This window comes from Pleurodeles waltl, chromosome 4_2 (genome assembly GCF_031143425.1).
Source record: "Pleurodeles waltl isolate 20211129_DDA chromosome 4_2, aPleWal1.hap1.20221129, whole genome shotgun sequence".
In the NCBI taxonomy this organism is placed as follows: domain Eukaryota; kingdom Metazoa; phylum Chordata; class Amphibia; order Caudata; family Salamandridae; genus Pleurodeles; species Pleurodeles waltl.
Window position 1 is genome coordinate 503,313,298 of NC_090443.1, and position 26,349 is coordinate 503,339,646.

A 26,349-nucleotide genomic window follows, 5' to 3' on the forward strand; every position below is an offset into this window, starting at 1 on the left:
AAAAAGAACAGAGGTTATCCCTTGTCTTATAAAAGAGTTAAAACCTTCTTATATTCTGTTGGTTGGCTCATCTTAATTGCCTTTCCCAACTTTAGACAAATAGTTGCAGCTGACTGGACATTGATTTTGTTGTGTGTGATTACTCTGTCATGTTGTATCTGATTTGCAAACCTGCTATTACCTCCTGGAATTAAGGCTTGAGATTTTAGTACAAAAGATGTACTTGATTATCCAATTGGAATTTGAAGTAGATGAAGTTTTAAGTTGGAGAGAGCTAAAATAAACAAGCATTTGCAATGCAATAGGTCTCGCATTTGCTCGAGTTACAGCTATTAGAGTTGTAAACTCCTAACGGGACTTTTCTTGCCACATAGGTTGAAAATCAAAAGTAAAGCGGTTTCACATAAGCGAGCCGATTCACAGCCCCCTGGCCGCCATGAGCATCAGCGATAAGGAGAGACACAAAAGGAAAAAGAAGTTCGCTCGCAGTCAAACTTATCGGCAAAAGTGTAATTAGCCATGTAACAGAGTCGATAGCCAAGGCGGTAACAAAACCTCCCCAAGGAGGGACAAACATAAACCATTTACCAATGTCATCAAAGCATTTTTGAAGGGCAAGCCCCTGAACCAGTGACTGTGATGGGCGGGCGGTGGGCGTTGTTAAAAGCCGAAATACATACCAACACGTCGGAAAAGCAGCACGCATGCGCTGCTATGCTCGACCTAAAATTGAGCGCTCTCCCACCTAAATCAGTGTTGGCACATATGAAGAACAACAACAGATTCTGCACAGTATCCACTGGCTTTCCCACGGCCTAGATCAAAGACCTCACAGTATCAAGCATTCACAGGAAAACCATAAAAAACATTCCTGTGGTTTAACCGCGGCCGCTCCTGTGCAAGGACAGTTGAAGGTTGCCATTCCAGCATTCATCTTCATCTCTGAGGACATTTCTTGCAATGTGATTTCCACATATGAATGCGCCTTAGGACTGTTGCCTGCATTGCCAGTGATGTAAACTTGGCACTGACATTAGGTGCTTACCTATGAAACCTGGGCTGTGGAATCTTATAAAGCCGCTTGGCTCACACGTCAGGATACAAAAACTCTTAAATGGAAGCATATCATGGCGTGATTCTGTAAAGAAGCAGGGGAAGAGCCAAGCTAGATATAACACTCGAGTAGCATTTGAACAACACTAAAGTTAGACTGTAACCTGCTTTATCGTGGACTTTCGCCGAATTACACTTAAAGTGCTTAGCATATGCTTGCCGATTTTTTTCCAGGTTGTATGTGAACTAGAATCTCGCAGGTCGTGTCTCATCTACCTGTAATATGTCCAGATACTTTCTTAGCTTGATTCTTGCCTGTCGCCAGGGTCGGGCACCACCTCCCCCAGGCCCGCTTCCGCTTTCTGCTTCAGTTGTGCTGACCTGGAGGGAAGAGGGATTTCACCTGTTCCTTCTCCTCTTTATGCCGTTCTTATACTTCATATTCTGCATCCTCGGAAGTTGGTCGGAGAAGGCCCACATTCAAAATTCTCCTCCTTCATTTTGTCTACTGGCTTTCCACCTCAGCACCTATTTGCAAAGTCATTGTGCCTCACCCTTCCTTCTTTATTGTTTGTTCTTTGCCGCTTAATTCCCCACATACTACTTGTGATTCTTCGCCAACCCTGCCCTCTGCCCCTTTGTCATGATTCTCGAAAAAAAGACTGCAACCCTAAAATATGTACTTGCATTTCCTTTTTTTTTTTCTTAATTTAGATTTATTTGTATAGTAGATGATGTGCATCATCCTTCAACTACTTTTATTGTAGGCAATGTAAGAAGATTTAGTGTAGGATTAAAAATACTTGGTAAATGGCATTTTACTCCCTTTACTTACTGTTTTCTCAGTTTGTTAAAAAAAGCTTTTATCAAAACCTTATTTATCACTCTGGTTTTGAATTTGTTTAAATATTTTTAGACCACATATACCCAAGCTGGACTAATGCGCAAGGCCTAGCAATACTGAACCCTTGGACTTTTCATTCGATGCTCAGAATGCTGAGACTGCAGAAATATACTCTAGTATAGTTGCTTTGCTCTGTAGTCGTATAATCGTAGGACCAGTTTTTCAAATCTGTGCATGTAACCAGCACTTAAAAAGAGCCCAAATATTGTTTAAATTCTTGATTGACTGCACGATTTAAAAAATGACACGAGTTTAACAGCCATGATCCATTTTGTCGGATCTTCAAACACTTTCATCATCCATTTTTTAAACATTTCACATCTTGACAATAGTATCTTACAGAACAACAAGTACTTTTCTTCAAGTACATTCTTGCATTCTGTCATGTTATCCGTGCCAAACATTAAAAGGACGTTTCTTACGTTGATGTATTGACATAGTATATTTGACATCAGTATACTAATGCCAAAATGCATACAGTGCGGGTTAGGAAGTATAACATTTGTGGATCATTAACAGCTGATGAATCACATTTGGTTTCCTCAATCTGTTTCAACCACCTGGGTTTCCACCACAAAAAGCTTACAATGCACAACCTAAGATGAAACTTCACTATATTCATCAAAGGGTCTATTTATAAAGGTAAATATATACTGTTATCTTTATTCATGTGTATAATTACGACTACACATAGGTCTAACTCTACAATTTTTGCTATTCACCATTTCCTAGTGTAAGTTTTCACTTAGGTGTAGACTTTCATATCTCCTCCTCAAATTAGGGGGTGGAGTCTCCTATAATAGGATTCACGAGTGTAAGTAACTTTGCACATGGATGTCTTCACCACTGTGGCAGAGATGTCCCTATGTTGAAAATATAGGGAAACTTATTAATGTTTATTATCTTTTAGAAAAATAATCTAAATTCTTTACGGTGAAATATAAGTGAGAATTAATTGTAAATATGTGTTTTAAGCTAGAACTAATAAACACAGGATCACATGTACTCAAAGCAGCGTTGCAGAAATCCGTTTTATTTAATGCAAAGTACTTTTAATCAGCAAATCATCTTCAATTCATTGTCAGCAGAAAGAAAACCACCCTACACATTTCGGCACATCCGGCACCTAAATCACGCCACCCGCACACACACATATATATATGTGTGTGTGTTATTTTATTTTCATTATTTCCTCGCCTCTGTTGTTTCCTATGAAAGAGTTATGCAGTACTAGTAAGACTTACTAGTTTTGACATATTTAAGGCTGTAGTAACTTTAGAAGTGTTGTTTGTGAATAGCAATGGGCTTACACTTTTGTGGTTGTGCATTTGTATTACTCTGTCCATCCCTACACTGTTGTTCAGCGAACATCTGTACATACAGATGCTTCTTCGTTAAAACAAAAAAAATGAAAAAAGTATATTCATCCCTAAACCCGACCTTACATCTCCCTGAACTACTCCCACTTAGTAGTAAGTATTCCCCATTTTCCAGACACTCATGGAATAATCGTGGCTCAGAAGACACTAGCTTGCCTCTGCCTAGGAAAAACAGAATGTTGTTAATTTAGGGCCAATTAGAAGGAATTAACGATTTGGGATTAGTGCAGGACAACTGGCAGAACAAAGGGCAGCCTTGAAAAAATCTTCATTTTAGTTGAAGATCCCAGAGAGGGTCTGTCCTGCTCATCCCCTGTACCCTCCTAGTCAGGTTTGCTCCAGTCATACCTGGGAAAAGAACCAGTTTTGATCCTGCCAGGTGGAAGGAGAGTTATTCTAAATAGGAAACTGATTAGGTAGCTGTAGAAACGCCTACATGGTGGCAGAAGGACTCTGTCAGCCAGGCAAAGAGGAAGTGCTGCAAAAGGAGATGGGCCAAGGGCAAGAACATAGCTTGAAATTGGTAAGGAAAATTTCTCAGTAACTAGCTATTACACAGTATAAGACTGTCACCTGACAACCCCCTCCGTAGATGTTTCTGGGACCTTGGAACACTCCAGGTGAAGAAAATGGCCCTACTGAAAAAAGTAGACTCGACTCCTGCTGGAAGAAGAAGATTCAATAGCTCCTGATGCCCTGGAACTCAGGGAATGGAACTGCTCATGGAGGGTCAAGTAGTTGGCCTTCTATTTGCCTTCTCCACAGACACAAAAAGCAGGACACCTGAATCCATGATGGCCCAGCCTACCACAGAACACTGGACTCTGGCTGGCTGTAGAGAGATCTAGTGCCCAGAAGCCCACCATAAGGTCCTGGGGTTGAAGGTATGAACAGAAAGAACTTTTATTAGCAGTTGGAGAAAAGTGGAATTTAGTCATTTTTCCTCCTCTGGAGGATCAGGAGAGAGTGCTGAAACTTACCCAAGCAGGGCACATGCAAGGCAGGCAATAAAACCAGGTTTATCCACTCAGAGCTTTTAGCTGCTGCAAAAAGTAATTCAGCCGAACCTTCCAATGAAGGTATTCATCCTTCTGGAGTCCTGATCAGCTACAGCTTCCAGCCTTGTTCCCCTGGAGAATTTGACAACTACAAAATTCACTGAGTCCAAAGGTAAAAACTTGAACTGGAGAAGGTGACAAATCTATCCGCTGCAGTTAGCAATCCAGCTTTGTCCTACTCCAAGCTTTTGGTGCCATAATCAATAGCTTCAATGGGAGCTTGATGACATCATATCTGAGTTCAAGGGTCTATGCCATCCTCAGCCTGGGACCCTGTCTATGGATAGATTTTGATTTCCAATTCAGAGACATTGGCCCTCATTACAAGTTCAGGAGTAAATTCTGCTCCTTGTGCAAATGCTTGTTTGCACTGGGATCGGAATTAAAAGATGTGTGATAATTATCTCACACTTTTCCTCTGGCAGATTTTGCCAGGTCAGAACTGCCAAACTGTATTGGGGGAGGCCTGAAAAAAAGGCAAAACATGCAGAAATTGATGTGCTAAATAACAACTTTCCATGTTATGCCTCATTTACAAGTTGCAAACTTTGAATAGGAGGTATTTACGACACATGGTAATTACCTCACCCTATTCCACCTATTTCCTAATGAGGGCCTAGGTCAGAAGTTGAATATTTTGACTTTGATCATCCGCTTAATGTATCCAATCTCTGCTCCATTGCGGTCAGACGGAAATCGCACCAAGGCCCTGGCCAACCACAAATTACTGTTTTTCATTGGTGTGTGCTTTTTGTCTTTAAAGCTTTAAAATTCATATCTCCACTTCTTATACATTTTTGGTGTCTGTTTCCTCATAAAAAAATGTTCTTTGTTTTACTAAATTGGTTAGGGAATTTTATTGAGTTGAGCTCTTGTTTTAATTTTTGTTGATACTTCTTGAAATTAACATGCACTTCTCTGGCGATTGCCAGCTGCTTGATTCCTAGCTGCCAGGGGATGAGCAGAGATACTCCATGAACTGTGATTTAACCAGATTTTTATTATTAAATTGGTAGGCTTCCTGTCAAACCAAATTAATAGCCATATTTATGTCAAAGTCCTGATCTCATGAGTGTCAAATCCTGTTATTACACCCTGCATTCTGTTTTAATGACTGGCACACACGTGACGAGAGCGCAAACATACACATGGATAAACTGGCCCACACAAATAGATGATCATGAAACACAAACAGTCACGGGAACATACATAAGCACAAATAACCCACCCAAAGGCACACAAAGTTGCTGTCTAAACATAAGCACAGACAGCCACACAGAAAGTATTACCAACACACACACACAAACATACACATACACACACACACACGAACAAAAACACAGGCACACACAAACCAACACACAAATATGTAAAGCTACTGTACCAGAATAAAAGTATATGCCTCATGTGCACTGCACAATTTTACCTCTAAAACACCAAGGCGCAGCTCTAGCTCTGAGAGAGCCGTTAGTGAAGAAGGACGGGGAATTTCAGGTGAGGATCTCCCTGCTTCGATGCCTTTCCTTGCGCAATAGGGCACGGAGCACAGGAAGGCTGGAAGGTCATTGCACCTTAGTTGGCTATAATTCCGTAGCAGTGGGCAGCAGCGCACCAGGGGCAACGAATCTGGGGTGTGTATACATTTATCAGGGTCAAAGTTAGAGCGTTGCTGCCCTCGGTGAAGTGCCCCCTCCACCACAGTATGTAACTTTGCTGTTTTATATGGCCGTCATCTGGGCTATTTTTATTTTTGTGTAGAGTACTGACACAGCCAGGGCATGATCGCCAAGGTGTATGATCCCGCATGAGGAGGATTTGAACTTGGGAAGGTTCAGTACAATGCAGAGTGCAGTTTTATGTAGTAACCGCAAACAACTAAACAGCTGCAAGGGATAAGGAAGTAGTTGTGCCCTCCTCTTCTCATCCCAATTCCCTGTCACTTTGCCGAAGCACGATTACCAGATGATGAAATAAGGTCAGGCACTTGCCTTGTCACTCCACCATCTCCATGATGCTTCTGATGGCTATCCATCTAATCCATCCGAGGTTGGAATTCCTGCATTGTCGAAGTTGACAGCCATCTTACACAGGGATCAGAAGTCCTGCTTAACTACCGGCTCTGAGGAGCAAAGGAAAATTATGCTCCAAGACAGCAGAATGCAGCACTATGCATGTGTGATGGATGTGCAAAACTAGCTAACTACATCACTATAGAGCTGCTTCGGCACTATGGACAAGGTCATCCTCATACACTATTTACTCCCTACAGGTAACAACTGTATGCCACTCTAACATTTACTGACTTCTTTGGGACTGAATGTCCTTGTGAGGATTGAAGGTTATGCATCCGTACCGCCTTTCATGTTTGTCACCTCTGTTTCCTCCGGAGTGTATTCTAAAACCTGTGAGTCCGTTTGTAATGCTGCATGTTTTGTTGTGACATTCACCCAAAGGCATAAGGCATGTCTGCAGTGTGGTAGTCACATTGCCATAGACCTGCTTTGGCACTGTGACCCAGACCACCTTCATAGACTATTCCCGACTGGTCCCATTCTATCCCGCACCAACATTTAAAGGCTTGTGTAGAAATGAGTGCCCTTGTTGGGAATCTAAGGCTGTGCGTTTCTGCCGCCACTGACGTTTGTGGCATGCGTTTCCTCTCAAGTGTATTTTACAACCTGTGACTCCTCAGAAAGTGCTCCATGTTTTGTTGTAGAGCTCTCCAAAAAGCATTTGTCTCTCTTCGTAGGGATGTCTCTAAAGTTTGGCGTGAGCTGCATAAAATGAACAAGGACCTTGCACCCCAGGTTAGCACCTCTGGGTTTGGCAGATCCAATCCACAAACATTGAAATCATGAAGCAGTTGGGTCCTGCAATGATCATTCCAGAACTGAAAGTGTGATGACCCTGCTTCATCCCTGAACCATCTTGCTCCAACTTTGGCTTTGTAATAGGCAATATATGCCACCGTCTAGCATGAGGGAGACACTGAGGAAAGTCCACTTCGACTGTAGGTCTTATGGTACTGTCCAATCGGCTGCAGATGGTATCCTTGAATGTAGAACCATTGAAATGAATCATTTAACCCTTACAGTTCCAGAATTATCACATTTTAAATCAAAATTAGATCGTAATGTTAAATCTTGTGTGCCCAGTTCCAACAAATGAGTTATGTTTGTCAGGATGGATTATCACTTTTAGAGAGTTACTTTGTGACTAATAACTTAAGGCCTTATTCAGCCCTTGGCCATAGGATCATAGTGCCACCACAAGGGAGGGCCTCATAACCACCACCACCTTGGCTGAGGCTGTCCATCATATTTAGAGATCCTCACCTGCCTGGTGGAGATCTCATTGCTGTGAAGAAAGCTGCTGCCACAATAGCTCATTTTACAGCAGTGAAGTTTGTTGACCCCGCATGCAGCTCAGCAAACTTTTCTGCTTTTATGAAACAAACTCCAAAAGCTCCAGTTTGTTTCTTGAAAAAAAAAGAATGGTAAAATACACAGAGAGCTTTTTCCTTAAGCATGGGGGCCTTTAATGATTTTTCCTGCCTGTGTCTATAATGCATTATATGGAGAACGGGGGGAGAAATAAATAAGTGACAGTCGTCCCACACTAAGGCCCTCATTATGAACATGGCGGGTTGTCCCGCCATGCCGGCATTGGCAGCTGAAACCGCCAGCCAGCATGGCGGAACAACCCGCCGCATAATGGACCGGATGAGGGCCGCCATCGGCAGCCCTCACTCATTGCCAGGCTTCCGCCGTCAGGCAGCCTAATGTTAATGATAATGTTCCCATTTCCACCAGCCTTTTCCTGGCGGGTTCACCCACCAGGGAAAGGCTGGCAGAGGGGGTGTCCCTGCACTGCCCATGCACTTTGCATGGGCAGTACAGGGGCCCTGGTGCAGTGCCCCGTCGCGCAGGTCACGCGATGGATGCAGCTGCACCTGTTGCACAGAGGCATTGACGGTGGCTCCAATGTCCCGGCCGGGCCTTTCTGTGAGCTGGTGAGTGGAAACAATGTTTCCACCTGCCGGCCCACAGAAATGTTCATAATTTGGCCGGCGGGGTTCTGGGGTCGCTGGCGGTCAGTGCTGGGTCAAGGCTTCCCCCCAGTGGAACTAGTGGATACTCTTCTTGCAGTTACAAAGCAGTTTCCTCAACACTCAACAGAATGTGGGTTTGGCTGTGCAGGTGGAATGCCATTGTACGCCATTCCTTCCACTGTGGCAAAACGTATGCAAGCCCCTTAGTGACAAATTATTCCATGTCATTCAGTAAAGCATACAAATTCAGGTCTAGATGATTAGTGGACAACCCTAGATCTGGTACATGAATACTATCGTTTAGAGCTTATAGAAGACAATCAATTAGGTTGGAAGTTGTTGTCTGTTGAAAAATTGATCTTTGCTTACACTATAATGCAAGGATTAACCCTCTTCAGAAAGCACTGGGTTTGCTGAAATCTATTCCTATGTGTTGAGTCTGGATAAAACAATCACTGAGATACTCAGTGTAACAGCAATCTTATGTTGGTATGATATCCAGCAGGCAACTCATGACACTTTGATGCGGATTCTGACAAGAAACTGTGATATTGGCATTTTTCTACCAGGATCTGAGAAACTGATCTCCAATCTTGATCTCCAAAACGTATTTATCACTGATTTTGTGTCCGTGATAATTTTCCTTAAATGATTCTAAACTAGATAAACATGTCAGACCGGAATTACTTTAGCTTTTTAAAGTCATCCAATTATAGATCAGATTTGTTATTATATGCTTATTTTATGATAATATTCAAGCCGTCATACAGATTATATATATATATATATATATATATATATATATATATATGTATATGTATATATATATATATATATATATATATATATATATATATATATATACACACACACACACACACACACACATATATATTGATGGGAAAAAAATGTTGCTTTTATATATGGTTGCAATTTTTTGCAGAGTTTTATTTCTGGTTTTTAGACTTTGGAAACGGCGGTACTGCCGTCCATTGCACAGTGAATGTGCTCTGACTCCTAAAACATGTACAAATTAGCTAATCCTTAATTGCTTAATTTACAACTCCTCTAAGGCCACAGAATATAGGCGGTCATTCTGACCCTGGCGGTCAGTGTTAAAGCGGCGGCCAACCCGCCAACAGGCTGGCGGTCCAAAAAATTGAATTCTGACCCTGGCGGGAACCGCCAACCCAGGCCGCCGCTTTAACACTCCGACCGCCACGGCGGCACAAACAAACAGCGCGGTGGTCACCGCCAACAGCCAGGCGGCAGACAATGTACCGCCCACACTATCACAACTCACCAATCCGCCACCTTTTCCGGGGCGGGAGCCCCGCCGATAAAAACACGGCGGAAACAGACTACGAACAGGAAAACGCTCACCTATACACACTCCACGAGGACGGAGAACAGCATGGAACCCGAATTAAACATCCTACCAGCTATTGTCTACCTGCTCATCTACCACGAGTACAAACGCCGGCGCAGACGACAACGGTGAGTACTGCACCTACGACACAGGGGAGGGGGGAGGACGAAAGCTTACGTGCACACACATATGCGACCCCCCCCCAACTATCTACACACCAATGCAGAGCACCAAGTCACAGTGACACCACCCAAACCCCCCGGAATAATCCAAAGACATAATTAAAGTGAGAATCAAAATTTATGTATAAAAGAGGGTCATTGAAGTCATGGTAAAATAGCAATATGAATTCAATAAAATCAAGTAAGAACCTTGCGAAACCGATAAACATAGGCAATAAGTCCTGCACAGTCACTTAAATTTCCACTGTCCGTGGGCCAAAGTGTATCAACACATGGGCAAAGCCCACACAGGAGACCTGAGTCCGTTGGAGAGAACACTGCTGGGGCATCAGATGACAAAACTACAGGCTCCTCAGGGGGAAGGGAATGGGGTGCACCTCAGCCACATGAGTCCACGACGCCAGATCCACGAAGGGTCCACCATGGCCACTGTGCCATCCTGGGGAGTGCAAAGCCACAGTCTCACAAGTCTCTACAGTGGGTGGTCTGCCCACTGTGCCATCCTGGGGAGTGCAAAGCCACAGTCTCACAAGTCTCTACAGTGGGTGGTCTGCCCACTCTGCCATCCTGGGGAGTGCAAAGCCACAGTCTCACAAGTCTCTACAGTGGGTGGTCTGCCCACTCTGCCATCCTGGGGAGTGCAGAGACACAGGCCATCAGGTGGATTACAGACTCCACAGGTAATGGAGGAGGCAGGGTGCCCCGAGTGCAGCGTGAACACTAGCTCGACACAGAACCAGCACTGTCAATGGGCCAGCGGTGCTTGACAGGAAGGGCCCAGCGGAGCGGTGCTTGAGACGGCGGGGCCCAGAGGAGCGGTGCTTGACAGGAAGGGCCCAGCGGAGCGGTGCTTGAGACTGCGAGGCTCAGCGGAGCGGTGCTTGAGACGGCGAGGCCCAGCGGAGCGGTGCTTGACAGGAAGGGCCCAGCGGAGCGGTGCTTGAGACGACGAGGCCCAGCGGAGCGGTGCCTTTCTGCCCGGCGGGGCCCTCTTCAGCGGTGCCTTTCTGCCCGTCGGGGCCCTCTTCAGCGGTGCCTTGCTGCACGGCGGGGCCCTCTTCAGCGGTCCTTGTCCAGTCAATCAAGGGAGCCAGACCTGGCCAGGACTCCCTGCTTAGTCGCCCTCCGACCGTGCAGTTGCTGGACCCTTCTGTGACGGAGTCCTGGGCCCGTGGGTGTCCTCCCTCATACCCGGGATGGGGCTTGTGGGTCCCTCCTGGTCCGCGCCCCTGCTGGCTGTCTTCTCCGCCCTGCTGCCCTTGCCCTCCTTCGATGAGGCTCTCTGGCCTTTGCCTCCCCTGGATGTTGTGGCAGGTGACGGCCCAGGACTTTGCTCCTTGGGGGCAGCCGTGTCAGTCTTCTCGTGGGGGCCCTTGATTTTACGGGTCCTCTTTCCAGAGGGGGGGCTGGCTGTCCCCTTGCTGCTGGCCGATGTATCAGTGCTGGGAAAGGGTGGACTCCAAAACCCGTGCACAATGCTGACACTTGAAGCAGGGCTGGTGGTGGCTGAGGTGCTCTTGGGACTCTTAGCAGATGGAGGGGGTGGGTCAGTTGGGGCAAAGAGGTTAAGTTTGGAGAGGTAAAGTTTTTTAGGACCAATGTAAAGGGTAGGTGTAGTGGGTATGGGAATGGAGGAAGAGGATGTGTTTGTAGGAGGTGTGCTGTCTTTGGGTGCAGGTGCTTGTGACGGAGGCTGGCGTGAGGTGGATGGCTGTTGGGTGGGTGGCTGTCTGCGTTTGTGTGTCTTGGAAGAGGGGGTGACAGACACAGTGGGAGAGGACACAGGGGACGTGTAAATGGCAGTGGGGGTGGTGACTGCACGTGTGCGGACTGTACTGGAGGGTGTGCTGGTTATGGAAGTACTGGCTGATGGTGGTGTGCATGCAGGTGTGAGTGGAGACGTCACAGGGAGGGAGGAGGGAGACGAGGAGGAGGGGGACACAGGGGTGGTAGTGACAGTTGGCATGTCTGCATCTGGGTGTTGCTTGGGTGAATGCTTGTGTGATCTGTGGTGCTTATGTCTGGATGAACTGCCCTTGGGTGTTGAGGTGTGTGCAGGCTGGTCTGATGGTGTGGATGGGATAGGCTGAGGAACAGGAGACAGAGACAGGGTGGAGGCAGTCAGAAGAGGGAGGCTGGAAACAGGGACAATGGCTGCCGTCAGTGCTGAGGCCAGAGCATTGAACGATCGTTGATGGGCAGCCTGACCCGCATGAATGCCCTCCAGGTATGCATTGCTCCGATGCACCTCCCTCTCTACCCCCTGGATGGCATTCAAAAGGGTAGACTGCCCAACAATGATGGTCTGTAGGAGGTCAATGACCTCCTCACTGAGGGCAGCAGGGGTAACAGGGGCAGGGCCTGAGGTGCCTGGGGCGAAGGAGATGCCCGCCTTCTTGGGCGAGCGGGCACGGAGTGAAGGCTGAGGGGCTGCTGGGAGGGCGGAGCTGGTGCGCTGGGTGGCGGCTGTACCTGTAGAGGCGGGGGGCCCGGATGTTGCCGCCACCGCTAGGGAGATCCCTTCCGAGGACGTGTCGGTGTCGCTGGTGTCACCACGGGTCCCCGTTGTGGTGCTCCCCTCGCCCTCCGTATCACTGGTGACCTCGGTGTCTGTACCATGGCCCACCGGGGCCTTGTGACTTGCAGCTCCCTCGTGCTACGATGCCAATTCTCCTCCGCCTGATGATGCTATTGCACACATGCACAAGAAGATAAAGAAAAAGGGTGGGGGGAGAAATAAAAACAGGTTGAGTGCATGCATTGACAACACCGTTGGCGGAGAGGACAGACACAGGAGCCTCATGCACTACGCCGCGCAATCGGGGTACACTACTCAGTACTTGTGACTAGGCCAACAGGTCTATGGACAACAAATGCGCACATGGGTGATGCTGGACCATGGATTGCCGTACTTGGCACCCTACAGAGGTGGGGGGCGGGGGCACAGGGCCATGCCTAAAGGAGGGGACTACACTACAGAAAGCGCCCTGGCCTAATGTCACCCACAGCCCTCCTCCCCCACCCAGACGCCTCCACTGCGTGTAAAGATAGCAGAATGTGCTGGTACTCACCCCCTTGTGTCTGCTGTGATGTCCTCACGCGCCCATCCAAATCGGGGTAGGCCACCACCAGGATCCGGGACATCAGGGGGGTCAAGGTACGACTGGCACCCCTCCTACGTTGGGAGGCCATCCCCAGCAGTGACTCTGCGGTCTTCCTGGTCCCGCGGCGGATGTCCTCCCACCTCTTTCGGCAGTGGGTGCCCCGTCTGTTGTGGACCCCCAGGTCCCGGACTTCCTTGGCGATGGCACGCCAAATGTCGACTTTCTGATGGGCGCTGACCTATTTGACATGTATAGGGTGGGAAAGAAAATTTCAACATTTTCTGCATGTTAGATGTGATTGCCCCCCCCTCCCCAACCCTGCCATGTGGCACATGCTCTCATCTGTCGTGCCTTGCACTCCTCATTCGCTCCCCACCCCTCCATCTTACATCCACCATACACAACCCAGGCATAGCCCATTCAACGTGCACCCAGTGGACTTACCTGTTGGTCTGGAGGACCGTAGAGTAGCGCATACTGGGGCAGGACCCCATCCACAAGTTTCTCCAACTCTTCTGAAGTGAAGGCAGGGGCCCTTTCCCCAGTCGCAGCAGCCATTGTCTCTTCCAGACCGAGGTCACAGCAGCACTTGCAGTATAGGTCCTCTCCTGTGGATGATCAGGTCTCGAGTGATTAATCAGATAGAAAATGGCGGTCACGCCCGCAGCGGTGCGTACCGCGGCGGAGCGTACCGCGCCCGCCGGCGCACATCGTCATTGGCTCCTGAGACCCATAGGGTTCAATGTTAACCAATGCTGCTTTGCGCCGCGGTCTTCGACCGCCTACCGCCACGGTGTGCCATGCCAGCGCAGTGACCTCACATCCCCCTGTCACACTTCACAGGTCAGGCAGCCGCCATTTCAAGGGCCCTCATATCTTAATTTCTACTGCGTCACACAGGCCTAGGCCTTGCATTGCCACTCATACAAGCCTTTCAATGCATAGCGATTCGTGTACTGTGCAAGCTGTGTGAACGAACCTGTGGGTTGCTTGACTCTGTGCTCCATGTTGTCCTTCCTAGGCACCGTCCGCTGGGACTTGCGAGGAGAAGGATGAATCCTCCCGTGTACCGACCGCTGGTGGACCTGTCGACAATGGAAGAACGACATATTGTACTTCGATACCGACTTGACCGAGCCACTATACATGAACTGTGTGCCCAGCTGGAGCCTGACCTGATGTCCCCCATCCGCCAACCCACAGGGATTCCCCCTCTGGTGCAGGTTCTGTCAGTACTCCATTTTTTGGCAAGTGGGTCTTTTCAGACAACAGTGGCCATGTCATCAGGGATGTCTCAGCCTATGTTTTCTAAGGTTTTGTCCAGAGTGTTGTCTGCCCTGATGAAATACATGCGGAGATACATTGTTTTCCCTGAGGAGGGTGATTTGGCCACTGTGAAGGGTGATTTCTATGCCCTTGGACATATCCCCAACATCATTGGTGCCATTGATGGGACCCATGTGGCTTTAGTACCCCCAAAAGACAATGAGCAGGTGTACAGAAATAGAAAAAATTACCATTCGATGAATGTCCAGGTGGTCTGTTTGGCTGACCAGTACATCTCCCATCTAAATGCCAAGTTCCCGGGGTCAGTGCATGACGCGTATGTCATGCGAAATAGCAGCATCCCTTATGTGATGGAACAGCTACAGAGACACCGTGTGTGGCTAATAGGTGACTCTGGTTACCCCAACCTGCCTTGGCTATTGACCCCAGTGAGGAACCCCCGGACCAGGGCAGAGGAACGGTACAATGAGGCACATGGCCGAACTAGGAGGATTATAGAACGGACCTTCGGGGTCCTGAAGGCCAGGTTTAGGTGCCTCCATATGACTGGTGGATCCCTAATGTACTCACCAAAGAAGGTGTGCCAGATCATCGTGGCCTGCTGTATGCTTCACAACCTGGCTTTGCAACGCCAGGTGCCTTTCCTGCAGGAGGATGGTCCAGATGGTGGTGTTGTAGCAGCTGTGGAGCCTGTGGAGAGTGAAGAGGAGGAAGACGACGGGGACGACACGGACAACAGGGACACAGTTATACAACATTATTTTCAGTAGCACACAGGTAAGAATCACCCACGCCATTTTACATTTACTTCTGGCCTCCTGCATCTCTACTTTCTGTGTTTCCCCCCAGTTCCTTTTCACTGATTTTTGACTTTCCCTTTCCTTTTCCGAGCTGTATGACCCACAGCGTGACCTCTGCTTTGTTTGCCCATGGACTAATGCTTATTGACACTGGTATGTTGTCATCACAATGTAAATGAACATTATTGCACCGTTATGTGTAATACATTTGTAAAGAATACAAGCAGACTCCTGACATTTGAAGTGCAATTGGGGATTTATTTAAAGTGCTGCGTATAGATCCATGATAGTAAAACGGTGATGGGTGGGGGTGGAGTAATGTCCATGGCAGAGTCCAGTTCTAAGTAGCACAGGTGCATTGCCCATATGCCTGTGGAAGGATGGAGCAGGGGCAGTTCAAGGTTGGACAGGGTGACAATGTGGGACAGTGGGATGACATCAGGGGGTATCTTATGCTGGCGGGGGTCTTGGCATCCTACTCTGTCTTCTTGTGTGATCTCAGGTTCCGCTTGCGGGGTGGTTGATCTTCAGCAGGAGGTGGGGTTCTGGTGGCCTGTCGTGGTGTGGGGGCCTCCTGTCCACTAGCGCCGGCGGAGGTGGTAGGCTGTTCGTCGTCCGGGCTGGTGACAGGGGCCCTTTGGGGTGCCACATGGTCCCGCAATGTGGTGACTATCTGGTTGAGGGCCAGGACGATGGTCCCCATTGCGGTACCGATGTTCCTGAGTTCGTCTCTGAACCCCATGTACCGTTCCTCCTGCTGTGCCTGGATCTCCTGGAACCTGGCCAGTACCGTCGCCATCGTCTCCTGGGAGTGGTGGTATGCTCCCATGATGGTGGTGAGGGCCTCTTGGAGAGTGGGTTCCCTGGGCCGTTCAACCCCCTCTCGCACAGCAGCCCTCCCAGTTGCCCTGTTTCCCCGGGCCTCTGTCCCCTGGACGGTGTGCCCACTACCACTGCCCCCAGGTCCCTGTTGTTGTTGGGGTGGTGGGTCAGCCTGGGTGCCCTGTAGTGGCGGACACACCGCTGATTGACGCGTCCGCGAGACAGAGGCTTGGGCCCGCTGGGTGGGAGCTGTGCTGGTATTCCCAGAGGAGGTTGGGTCTGCTGTGGCCAGTGTCTGTGTGTGGAGAACCGACTGTCCAGAGGTCCCTGATGGTCCGGGCTGGTCATCAGGTTCTAGGTCGACAGAGCTGCTGTCATCACTGGGGGCCTGTTCTGGGGGCGGGATGGACAAATCTGGACCCTCCTGGCCGGTGTGTTGGCGTTCGGGCCCTGCAGGGGTAAAAGAGTATGGTTATTGCTTCTGTGTGTGCCATGGCGTGCGATTTGTGGGTGCCCTTGTCCCCCAGTGCTGGCATTCCCTTGTGGGAGGAGTTGTGAGGGTGGTTTGTGAGGGGGGATGGGTATGTGCAGTGGTCATGCTTAGGTGATGGGTGTCCATGGTTTGTGGTGGCATTCAGGGATTGGGGTTGTGTTGGGTGGGTTGTGCTGGTGAGACATTGGCAGGGAGGATGTGTGCTGGGGGTTGGGGGTGAGGGCGGGGTGTGGGTTGGCATGCTGGTGGGTGGGGGGGGGTGAAGTAGTTGAGATTAGACTTACCAGAGTCCATTCCTCCGCCTACTCCAGCGAGGCCCTCAGGATGCAGGATGTTCAAGACCTCTTGCTCCCATGCTGTGAATTCGGGTGGAGTGGGTGGGGGTCCGCCGCCAGTCTTCTGCACAGCGATGTTGTGTCTTGACACCATCGACCGCACCTTCCCCCGTAGGTCGTTCCAGCGCTTTCGGATGTCTTCCCGGTTTCTGGGATGCTGTCCCACAGCGTTGACCCTGTCGACGATCCTTTGCCATAGCTCCGCCTTCCTAGCTATTGTGGTGTGCTGCACCTGTGTGCCGAATAGCTGGGGCTCTACCCTTATTATTTTCTCCACCATGACCCTGAGTTCTTGGTCCGAGAACCTGGGGTGTCTTTGGGGTGCCATGGGGTGGTGTGGGGTGGTGTTTGTGGTGATGAGTGTGGTGTGTGTGTGGTGGTGTGTGGTGTTTTGTGCGTGGATGTAGTGTGGGTGATGATGTTGTGTTCCTGTGTGTGTTGGGTTTTTCGATAGCTGTGCTCTCTCTCTCTCTCTCTCTTGCCTTCTCTCCGAAATTCTAGTAGTGGGGGTTTGTGGGTGATGTGGGTGTGTGTTTTATAGTTGATTGGATGTGTGGGAGTGGTGTATGTATGTGTATCAGGTGTGCGTATTTCGAATTGTCCAATGTGGCTGTGTTTTGTAAAGGTGTGTGTATTTTGACCGCAGCGGTGTGTACCGCCAATGGAATACCGCGGTTGAATGACCGCCGCGTGGATTCGTGGGTCGTAATGGCATGGGTGTGTTTGTGTTGGCGTGACGGTGGAGGTTTGGCCATCTCCAGTTTATCGCTGACCGCTGATGAGGCGGCCTTCCGTGGATGTCGGGTTTTTGGCGGTTTGTCAGTTGTGGGTCAGAATGCCCGTGGCGGTTTACCGTGGCCGCGGCGGTAGAATGGCGGACTTCTGACCGGCGGTAAGGGACTTTTACCGCCGAGGTCAGAATGACCCCCATAGTGTAGAAACTTCACCCATAACATGGAAAGGTAATGACACCTGTGGACTGCAGCACGTGTTATGCCATCCACTAGAGCAATGGTTCCCAAACTGTGCGCCGCAGCACCCCAGTGCACTGCCAAAACCAGCCAGGGGCGCCGTAGTCGCAGTGTCTGAGCAAAGTCCATTCCGCAGCATTAGGTGATCAACCACCCACTGTTCAACCTCCTCGGGTAAGTCTCTTACTACACTGTACAAAGTGCATTCCACAACGATTGCACAAAGGTGTCCAGGTGTTTCAAATGAGCTGTGCAGAGTAACAGTACTCATTACAAAGCCTCAGTCTTTGGAGGCTAGCTCCGGGGTCTGTCTATATGGGAAGAGGGAAGCTGAGACATTCTTCAGAACTGCATCTGCAGACCATGGCTGTACAGGCCAGAGATTCCGTGTTTAAAAACGCAACCCATACAATTGAGGAAAAAATAGTTCTGATGGTCATGGCAACTGGTAGAATTGGCTTTTACAAGGCACCGAGACCTGCAGCCTTTTTTGGAAAATACTTTATAACTGCATAGGCATACACACATGATTTTTGTTTCCTATTGTAAACCATGAATACTTCTCTTCAGTTTTTTGTAGTGGATGACCATTTGGCAAAACTGAGAAGCGTTTACGTTCACTGGAAAATATATACATGGCTTGATGGCATACATAGCTGTCTGCTTACATATTGCTATACACTTTATTTTGAAGAATTGGCATGGAGTGGACTTTAACACCATCCAGAGTTTTACCCATTAATCACAGGCTACATGAAATCATTCCACTTTCTAGGAAGTCTTTATATTGGAGAGCATGATGGGCCAGTTTACATCTGAAAAGTAACTTGAATCATCACGGTTCATCAATTTCAGTTTATCTCCCCTGTCCATGTGCAGAAAAAAACAATTTTGCTGCTCCCCAGCCATTACCATAGTAAATAACATGGGTGCACGCCGCTCATGAGTACAGATTTTATGAAAGCCTTTGGCACTTTGACGCCAGTCCTGTTGGCTTTGCAATTGTTTCTGTTTTCTACATGGGTATAACTAATAGTGCCGTGGTTTTCGTATTACATGGGGTTCTTTGTTATGCTAATTAACAAAGTACACTGTTCCAGAACAAACACGACAACACCCAAAAATTTCAGGTGTTTCAGGTATGGGTAAATTCAGAAGCAGAGTCCCTCATGTATCATAATTGGGCTTGCTCCACGTCAGACTGGTGCTGCAATGTCTGATGGGACCCTTGGCAGGGCCTCTTTGCCTGAATTTCGAGAAAAAACAAAAAGCTGAAAAAGACTGGTGAGAAAGAAAAGTGTTAAAATTGGCTCTAACTCTCCCATGAGAACCAATTTTATTAGAACAAGGAAGTGTAGGTCAAGATTAAAAATAGAATTAGAGTAATGGAGGTAATGGACCTATACTCTAAAAAATGAGTGGCTCTAAAAGTTATTACTTATTCCACTCCAATAAGTCAACATGTTTTGCACCTTGCTATGTCCATACAGATCAATTGGTGCTTCTTAGGGACTAGATAAATTCTTCTCCAGGAGTTATAAGATAATTCATACGTTAAAAGGCAAAATAATATGAAAAAAAACAACATCTATGTGAGACTCTACTCACACCAGTTCCTGTTGGTTTTCTGAAGAACTGAGCCATACCTATGGGAGGATAGAAATAACAGAGAAAAAAATAACTTAACTCATATCACAACCCTATTCGGAGAATTACACAATTAGTGTTTATCAGTGGGACAACAAAAGAAGTGGTGATCATGGCCATACTGGCAATAGTAAGAAAGGAAAAAATATTGATAGGTGTATATATAAAAAAATGCTTACCTGCCTAAACTTAGGTCAGGTTTAATTTGAAAGCTCGGACTCTCAATCTCTTGTTGGGTCTATATTTACATAGTAAAAACAGAACTTGCATAGCATAATAGTCAAAACATGAATTCTTATAAAGTAGAATGTCTTTGGAAATACATAAAAACAGTACTATCAAGTATCACAAAACCAAGGAGTCATAAAAAATATATATATAGAGGGAAAGTGAGGGGAATCCATGGGAAGCATAAACTCGTGCCCACCTGCAGATCCAATTATAAACTCACTCGAACCCTACTACCTGGTCAAAAAAATGGTTACTGAATGATGCTTTACTTTTTTCTTTGTGCTTTTCACCTTAAATCTTTAACATTTCAAACCTCTGGTTCCCCTACTAGATTTTTGTCATTTTGATACACTTTTGGTTATTAAGCTTCACTCAATTTTTATAAATTTTTATATTCGAGTTGGATTTTTATTGTGTTGTGTGTTCGACTTTGTAGCTGTTTTGATACTTCTAAATGCTTAACACGTTCTCTCTAAATTAAGCCAGTGTGATTTGTGCAATAGCTAGCATAGTTGAGCACAGGTTTAACTTACTGAAACATTTGTCTGGACCTAACAGGTTAGTGACTTTATCACTTGTGGTGGTCCCTAAGTAATAAATCACTTTCCTAAAGCTGGTTAGATTGAGGTAGCTCTTATTTCATAAAATGTGTTGCAGGAATGATTGTTTTGTGCATGAAGGCACACCTTCCTGCACAAAAACAATCAATGGAAGTGTTTTACACCTTTCTGTGTGCTGCATTCTGCAGCACACATAAAAAGAGGAAAAACGAGGAGAAATAAGGATATTTCTCTAGGTTGTGCCTTCCTTAGGCTTTAGACACATTTCCAGGTTCACGAAATCTTGTAAATCTGGGAATGCGTCAAATCCATGGATGTTTCATGGGAATACCCACTGCAACACCCATAGAAGGCCTCTTTGATGTAAATTAAGGCAACTCAGTGACTTGTGCTTCTTTGCCTTACTCCAAATCTAAAAAGCTATGGAAAGCAACGCAAAGTGGCTTAGGGGGTCATTCTGACCCCGGCGGTCTGAGACCGCCGGGGCCAGGGTCGGCGGGAGCTCTGCCGACAGACCGGCGGTGCCCCGCAGGGCATTCTGACCGCGGCGGTTCGGCCGCGGTCAGATGCGGGAAACCTGCGGTCTCCCGCCGGTCTCCCGCCGGTTTCCCGCCGGTTTCCCGCCGGTTTCCCGCTGCCCTGCAGAATCCTCCATGGCGGCGGAGCGCGCTCCGCCGCCATGGGGATTCTGACACCCCCTGCCGCCATCCTGTTCCTGGCGGGACTCCCGCCAGGAACAGGATGGCGGTAGGGGGTGCCGCGGGGCCCCTGGGGGCCCCTGCAGTGCCCATGCCAATGGCATGGGCACTGCAGGGGCCCCCGTAAGAGGGCCCCGCAAAGTATTTCAGTGTCTGCTATGCAGACACTGAAATACGCGACGGGTGCCACTGCACCCGTCGCACCTTCCCACTACGCCGGCTCAATTCTGAGCCGGCGTCCTCGTGGGAAGGTTGATTTGCCCTGGGCTGGCGGGCGGCCTTTTGGCGGCCGCCCGCCAGCCCAGGGCAAATCCCAAAATACCCTCAGCGGTCTTTCGACTGCGGAGCGGTATTTTGGTGGGGGAACTTCGGCGGGCAGCCTCCGCCGCCCGCCGAAGTTAGAATCACCCCCTTAGTCTGGCCTTGTAGATATGGGCCTTCAGCCTGCGCTGCTGGTGAATGACAAAAAGTGATGCACCAGCAGCGCAAGTCGCTTGTAAAAAAAGCCCCTTGGAGATCTCTTGACCACCTATATCATCTGTCTAAAACTGTGTCCCCCCATACTCCAGTCACTGCCCACCACAGACTAGGTGGCCTCTTTTAGTGGACATCAAAACTTACTTTGGACGATTGATTCTTGGCACTCTTAAACCATCACCATTGTGGGTGGAAATGCACAGTGTTTCTATTAGAAATGTTCCTTAAATTCTTCAAATAAATACGAATATAACCCCTAGTTCCCGTAGATAGATGTTATGGAGGTTCACTGTTGGTGAATCACCGTTGCCTGTGATAATCCATCTGCCCACCTAAATGTGATCATGATAGAATTCCAAAGGAAAATGCCTTTTAGTTAATGTCTGCCCTCTAGTCCACGGCCCCCCCTATAACCCTGGAGCCCCTTCACACTCCCAGAAGAGAAGTCTCCGCACATAAATAAATTTTCCTTCCACTTGGTTGGCTGCTCTTATACTCCCTATAAACTAAACGCATTGTAGGCAAGTCTAAAAGGAAACGTAATATTACAATACTTGAAGGGCATAGCAAAGTAGTACCCAAGTACATTATTTCTCACCAGCAGCAAATCATCTGTGTGTCTATCAGAAATCTGTGTGTCACTCCGGCTGAGTAGGTTAATAATGTCTCTATAACTGTGGCAAATGTTGGATTTCCTACCCTTGTGTTCTTCTCATAGATTTTGTGAGCAAATATTGTTATGTGAATGCAACGTCTGAGAGGTTGCCGAGACAAGGCAAGCTTTTGTACGCAAGAGAGTTGTGTAAAGTGAAAAAGCGTACATTTTGAAGCACAGTGTATTGTGTGAGACGGATCCCAATATATATCTTCTCTGTTCTGTTTGGTAAGTGGAAGTTCCTTAACTTGATGTGGGTCTGTTCTGGTGTCTCACCCCACAACCAAGAATTTATATGGGTACACTACAACAAAATAGAACAGTAAGACCTATCAGGTCCACATGTGTATGAGTGCATGTTCCATAGCACATCTTCAAGTCATCATCACTGATGTGGATTTTGACCCTTTTATAAACATTGACTGAACATTGAGTTGAGGAGTGATTCGAAGAATGGTGTCCCGCAGTTGGGGGAGAGCAAAGGGGTGAGTTTATTGTTAGCTGTGAAAGTTAGCTGTGAAAGTTATCTCTTCATAGATCAGGTGAAGGGGAGAGAGGCAGTGTTTGTAGGTAGAAATGCTGAATGGCTGCTGGGGAGTAGTGGTATGGACTTGGAGTGTGGATTTTATAAACTTTCTTTGAAGAATTATGTTTTCGTGGGTTACCTTGGTATTTAGGGAGAAACTAAGGGGGTTATTACAACTTTGGAGGAGGTGTTAATCTGTCCCAAATGTGACGGATATACCACCAGCCGTATTACGAGTTCCATAGGATATAATGGACTCGTAATACGGCTGGTGGTATATCCGTCTCTTTACCGTCACTTTTGGGACGGATTAACACCTCCTCCAAAGTTGTAATAACCCCCTAAATACCTGCATATATGCAGATGTAGGCAAGTTGTATTCCACGAGAATAAAGAAGAATCCAAACGTATATGACTCTTATATTTTCAACTATTTATGCGTAAGTTATGAGGTCATAACGCAAGTCCATTTTCTCTTTACAGCTGACAAAAATTCTTGGAATTGGACCATGGAGAACTGCAACGACCACTTTCGAATAGGTGACCAGAAATTGGAGATCCTCAAGCAAGGGGTCTACGTCATCTACATACACGTGACCCACAAGCCCATGGGAAATGGGCCATACAATGATACGTTTACAGTTCAGCTCAGAAAGGAAAGCAATGGAGGAAAAGGGATCTTGCACAAAATGACAGAGTATGTCAATGGCATCAAATGTGATTCATGCCAGCCTTATATATCAATGGCTCACCCCTACCAGCTGCAGAAAGGTGAACGTCTATATTTGGAATTCAACGCTTTGAGTAATATAGATATAGATATGACTTTTTGGGGGGTTTATGAACTTGCGCCAATCACAGTCTCTTTGAGCGCTCTATTCCAGGAATCAGCGTGAGCTGTGTGGTGCACATTGACTCATCACTTTTTGGGTGCTTCTGAATATGAAGTACGTTTTGCACTATTGCAGATGTGCAGTTAAGACTTCGGCCTATAGAACTATAAAACTGTTCACCCACCCTCATTACCTTTCCTTGGATATTTTCTCAGTGCGGGGAAAGAAAGGTGCTTCATCTTCTACATGAAGTTAAGAGATGCGTGAATAACAAGGTGCTTGAGTAATTCGGTTGTGATTATTAAGTTACAATCCAGTGGTTCCCGTGTTGATTTCAATGAGAGAACAAATGCTAAAATGGCGGGACGAATAAAGCACATCGCCCGTGCCAAATACGTGTCACAGTGAGGACGCTATTGACATCAGTCTCGTCAGTCGCCCCTACGATCCCAAATATTGGCATTGGAAATGAAGGGGTGCATCTTTTTCGTGTTAAACACAAACATATCTCCTCTAATGGCTAGATATAAGTCTCCTCTCCTAACATACTCTTAGTTTTATGACTGGCACTGATGCTGTTTTGGCCCAGCGCAATGAGATTTTAGCTCAGGGCAAAAAAAAATGCATTTGGGCCTTCGCTGATTTGGTGGTCAAATTGAACTTACAGCAGCCATGATGAGTCTGACTATAAGTAGGTGTCTACCTACTGGCTTCTGAGAGTAGCAACCCACAGTTACAAATAGCCAGTGAAGGATTTCCCTTAGCTTACCCATCCGAAGCGGTGTGATTTCGATGAGCTATAACCTCTGTCCGGACAACTAAAGTAACTCCCTAAAAACTGTAAAATAATTTAATTGTATATATTTATTTATTATTATTTTCCATTTGTTATTAGAGTACCAAACCTCCTAAACACTCAGACCTGCTGTCAAGTACTACACTTTTGTCGTGCTCTGTCTCCTTCCCAAATGGGTGGGAGTTACCTGCCCCGTAGGCAGAAGGGGGAAGTGCTTTTTTTAAAAGATGGTGTCAGTTTTATACTTTTAACACATGGCCTGTGCTGTCCTCCTAAACTTGTGCCAGGCCTTGGCCTTTATCAATGTCAATAACCATCTCATCTTGGTAGTACCCAATACTGATGTTTTTTGACTACCTGAACAGAGCATTTTTCTTTATAGAGATGTAGTGGTGGATTGTACAGGTTAGTCCGTCTTTTACGTCTCAAGGCCCATTGCCATTAAGCCCCACATGGGCCACACGAAGAATCGAAGTTCCTTTCGCCACATATAGGATAAAACGTGCAGCTTCATTTTGTAAATGTACAGTTTCAGCAGAGGTGAGGAAGGCTGCTACACTGTTGTAATGGGTGCTCCAGGAATTCGGTTTTGCCTATGTAAATACTTAAGGAATGGTTGGTGGATCCGTTCGTATAGGCTTGGATTAAGATGTGGTTCTTGCATGGAACAAGCCTTAGTTTGTGAAGCAAAAACGTTAATTACTGTTCCAGGCGAATTGAATTGACTAATGCTATCTCTGATTTACTTTAGATGCTTTATTTGTGAATGCACAATTTTTCAACTTGGCATGCGTTTGGTTTGGTTTCCTGTTTGCTGCGTTCATATACTCCAAATTGCTTTACCTGAAAAGTTCCCCTCTAAGATGCAATGGCAGGTTTCCAGAAAAGGTGCCTCTGTCTACCTGATTCCTCGCTGAGTTTCTTGATTGAAAAGTCACTCCAAAATTGCTTTGGCCAGATTGCTGTGTAAATATGCGGCCATCTTTGGCTAGTGAATGTATCTGCAGCTAACTGTGCCCTGGCCAGTGCTCCTTCTACACTGCATTACGGTACTTCATATATCTCCCATTCACTAATTTTACATCCTCATATTGAACAATGTATTTAAAATTGTCCAAAATAAGGCCGAGAGACCAGCATCGCAAATATGTCATTGGAAGAGTGCTACTCCGAACTCATTTATATGATTTTATTTAACATTGTAAGTCTGATGAGTTGAGAATGAAATGTACCTGTTGCAGTTACATCTTTGGCAAGACCGTGGATCCTGTGTGTTTCTCCCAAAGATTTTGTCAGAAACCTGCAGAACATTTCGGATGAAGCTCCGGGCACAAATGAGGAACAATCCAAGACTCTTACTCGGAATTTCTGACCCCCAGGTAATTCCTTATTTCTAAGGGGTCCTACTTGTGATCCCTGGTAATTCTAGCCTCTGGGTAGCTCTGATAAGGGTAACTCCTAGGTTCTCAAAGTGGGAACCTCAGAATGAAACTTTTTTTACTTAACCATGCATAAGACATTCTCTGATAGGCTACTTGTCACAAAATCAGATGCTAGCATATTAGCCCAAAAAGCATGAATTGTCTTTTTCGTTTTTTTGGTCGAGACAATGGCCACGACACATCCTAGAAGACGATGAAAAGAATAACTTTGCACAAAACAATAATGGATGATGTCAGTGTGCTTGAATATGTGTATATAATGTACAGTTCTTATAATAATAATAAAGTTATATGGATACTATTAATAATACTATTAATATACTATGTAATGTAAATTCAAATGTCAGACACAGTTACTTAGCTGGAGTTATGTAAGGGGTTAAATAAACGTATTGACAACACTGGAGTGTGTGCCTAGTTTAACAATGAAACTGTGGACTGACTGTATTGTGAGGTATTCAAAAGAAAGACAACAGAAGAGCAAGCGCTGCTATCATAAATGAACTCAGCGGGTCTGAACATTGACTGTTGTCATTGTAACAACATGTGATGTGGTGAAAGTTGGACTTGTATTCAACAAATGAAATATACAAAACCGCAAACACCCACATGCAGCATGGAGGCAATGTTGGCGCCTGTGTAGTTACAGTGATACTGACTGGCAGGTAAAGCCCAT

At 46.8% G+C, this 26,349-nt stretch overlaps 1 protein-coding gene across 1 annotated transcript in view; it reads left to right on the plus strand.

Moving 5' to 3' along the window:
- TNFSF18 (TNF superfamily member 18) overlaps positions 1 to 26,073 on the plus strand; it is a 50,866-nt gene extending 24,793 nt beyond the window's left edge. The window contains exon 3 of the mRNA XM_069231974.1: positions 23,086 to 26,073. Coding sequence (XP_069088075.1) covers positions 23,086 to 23,498 — 413 coding nt within the window. The 3' untranslated portion in view covers positions 23,499 to 26,073. The remainder of the gene's footprint in view (positions 1 to 23,085) is intronic.
- Positions 26,074 to 26,349: the final 276 nt, after the last annotated feature.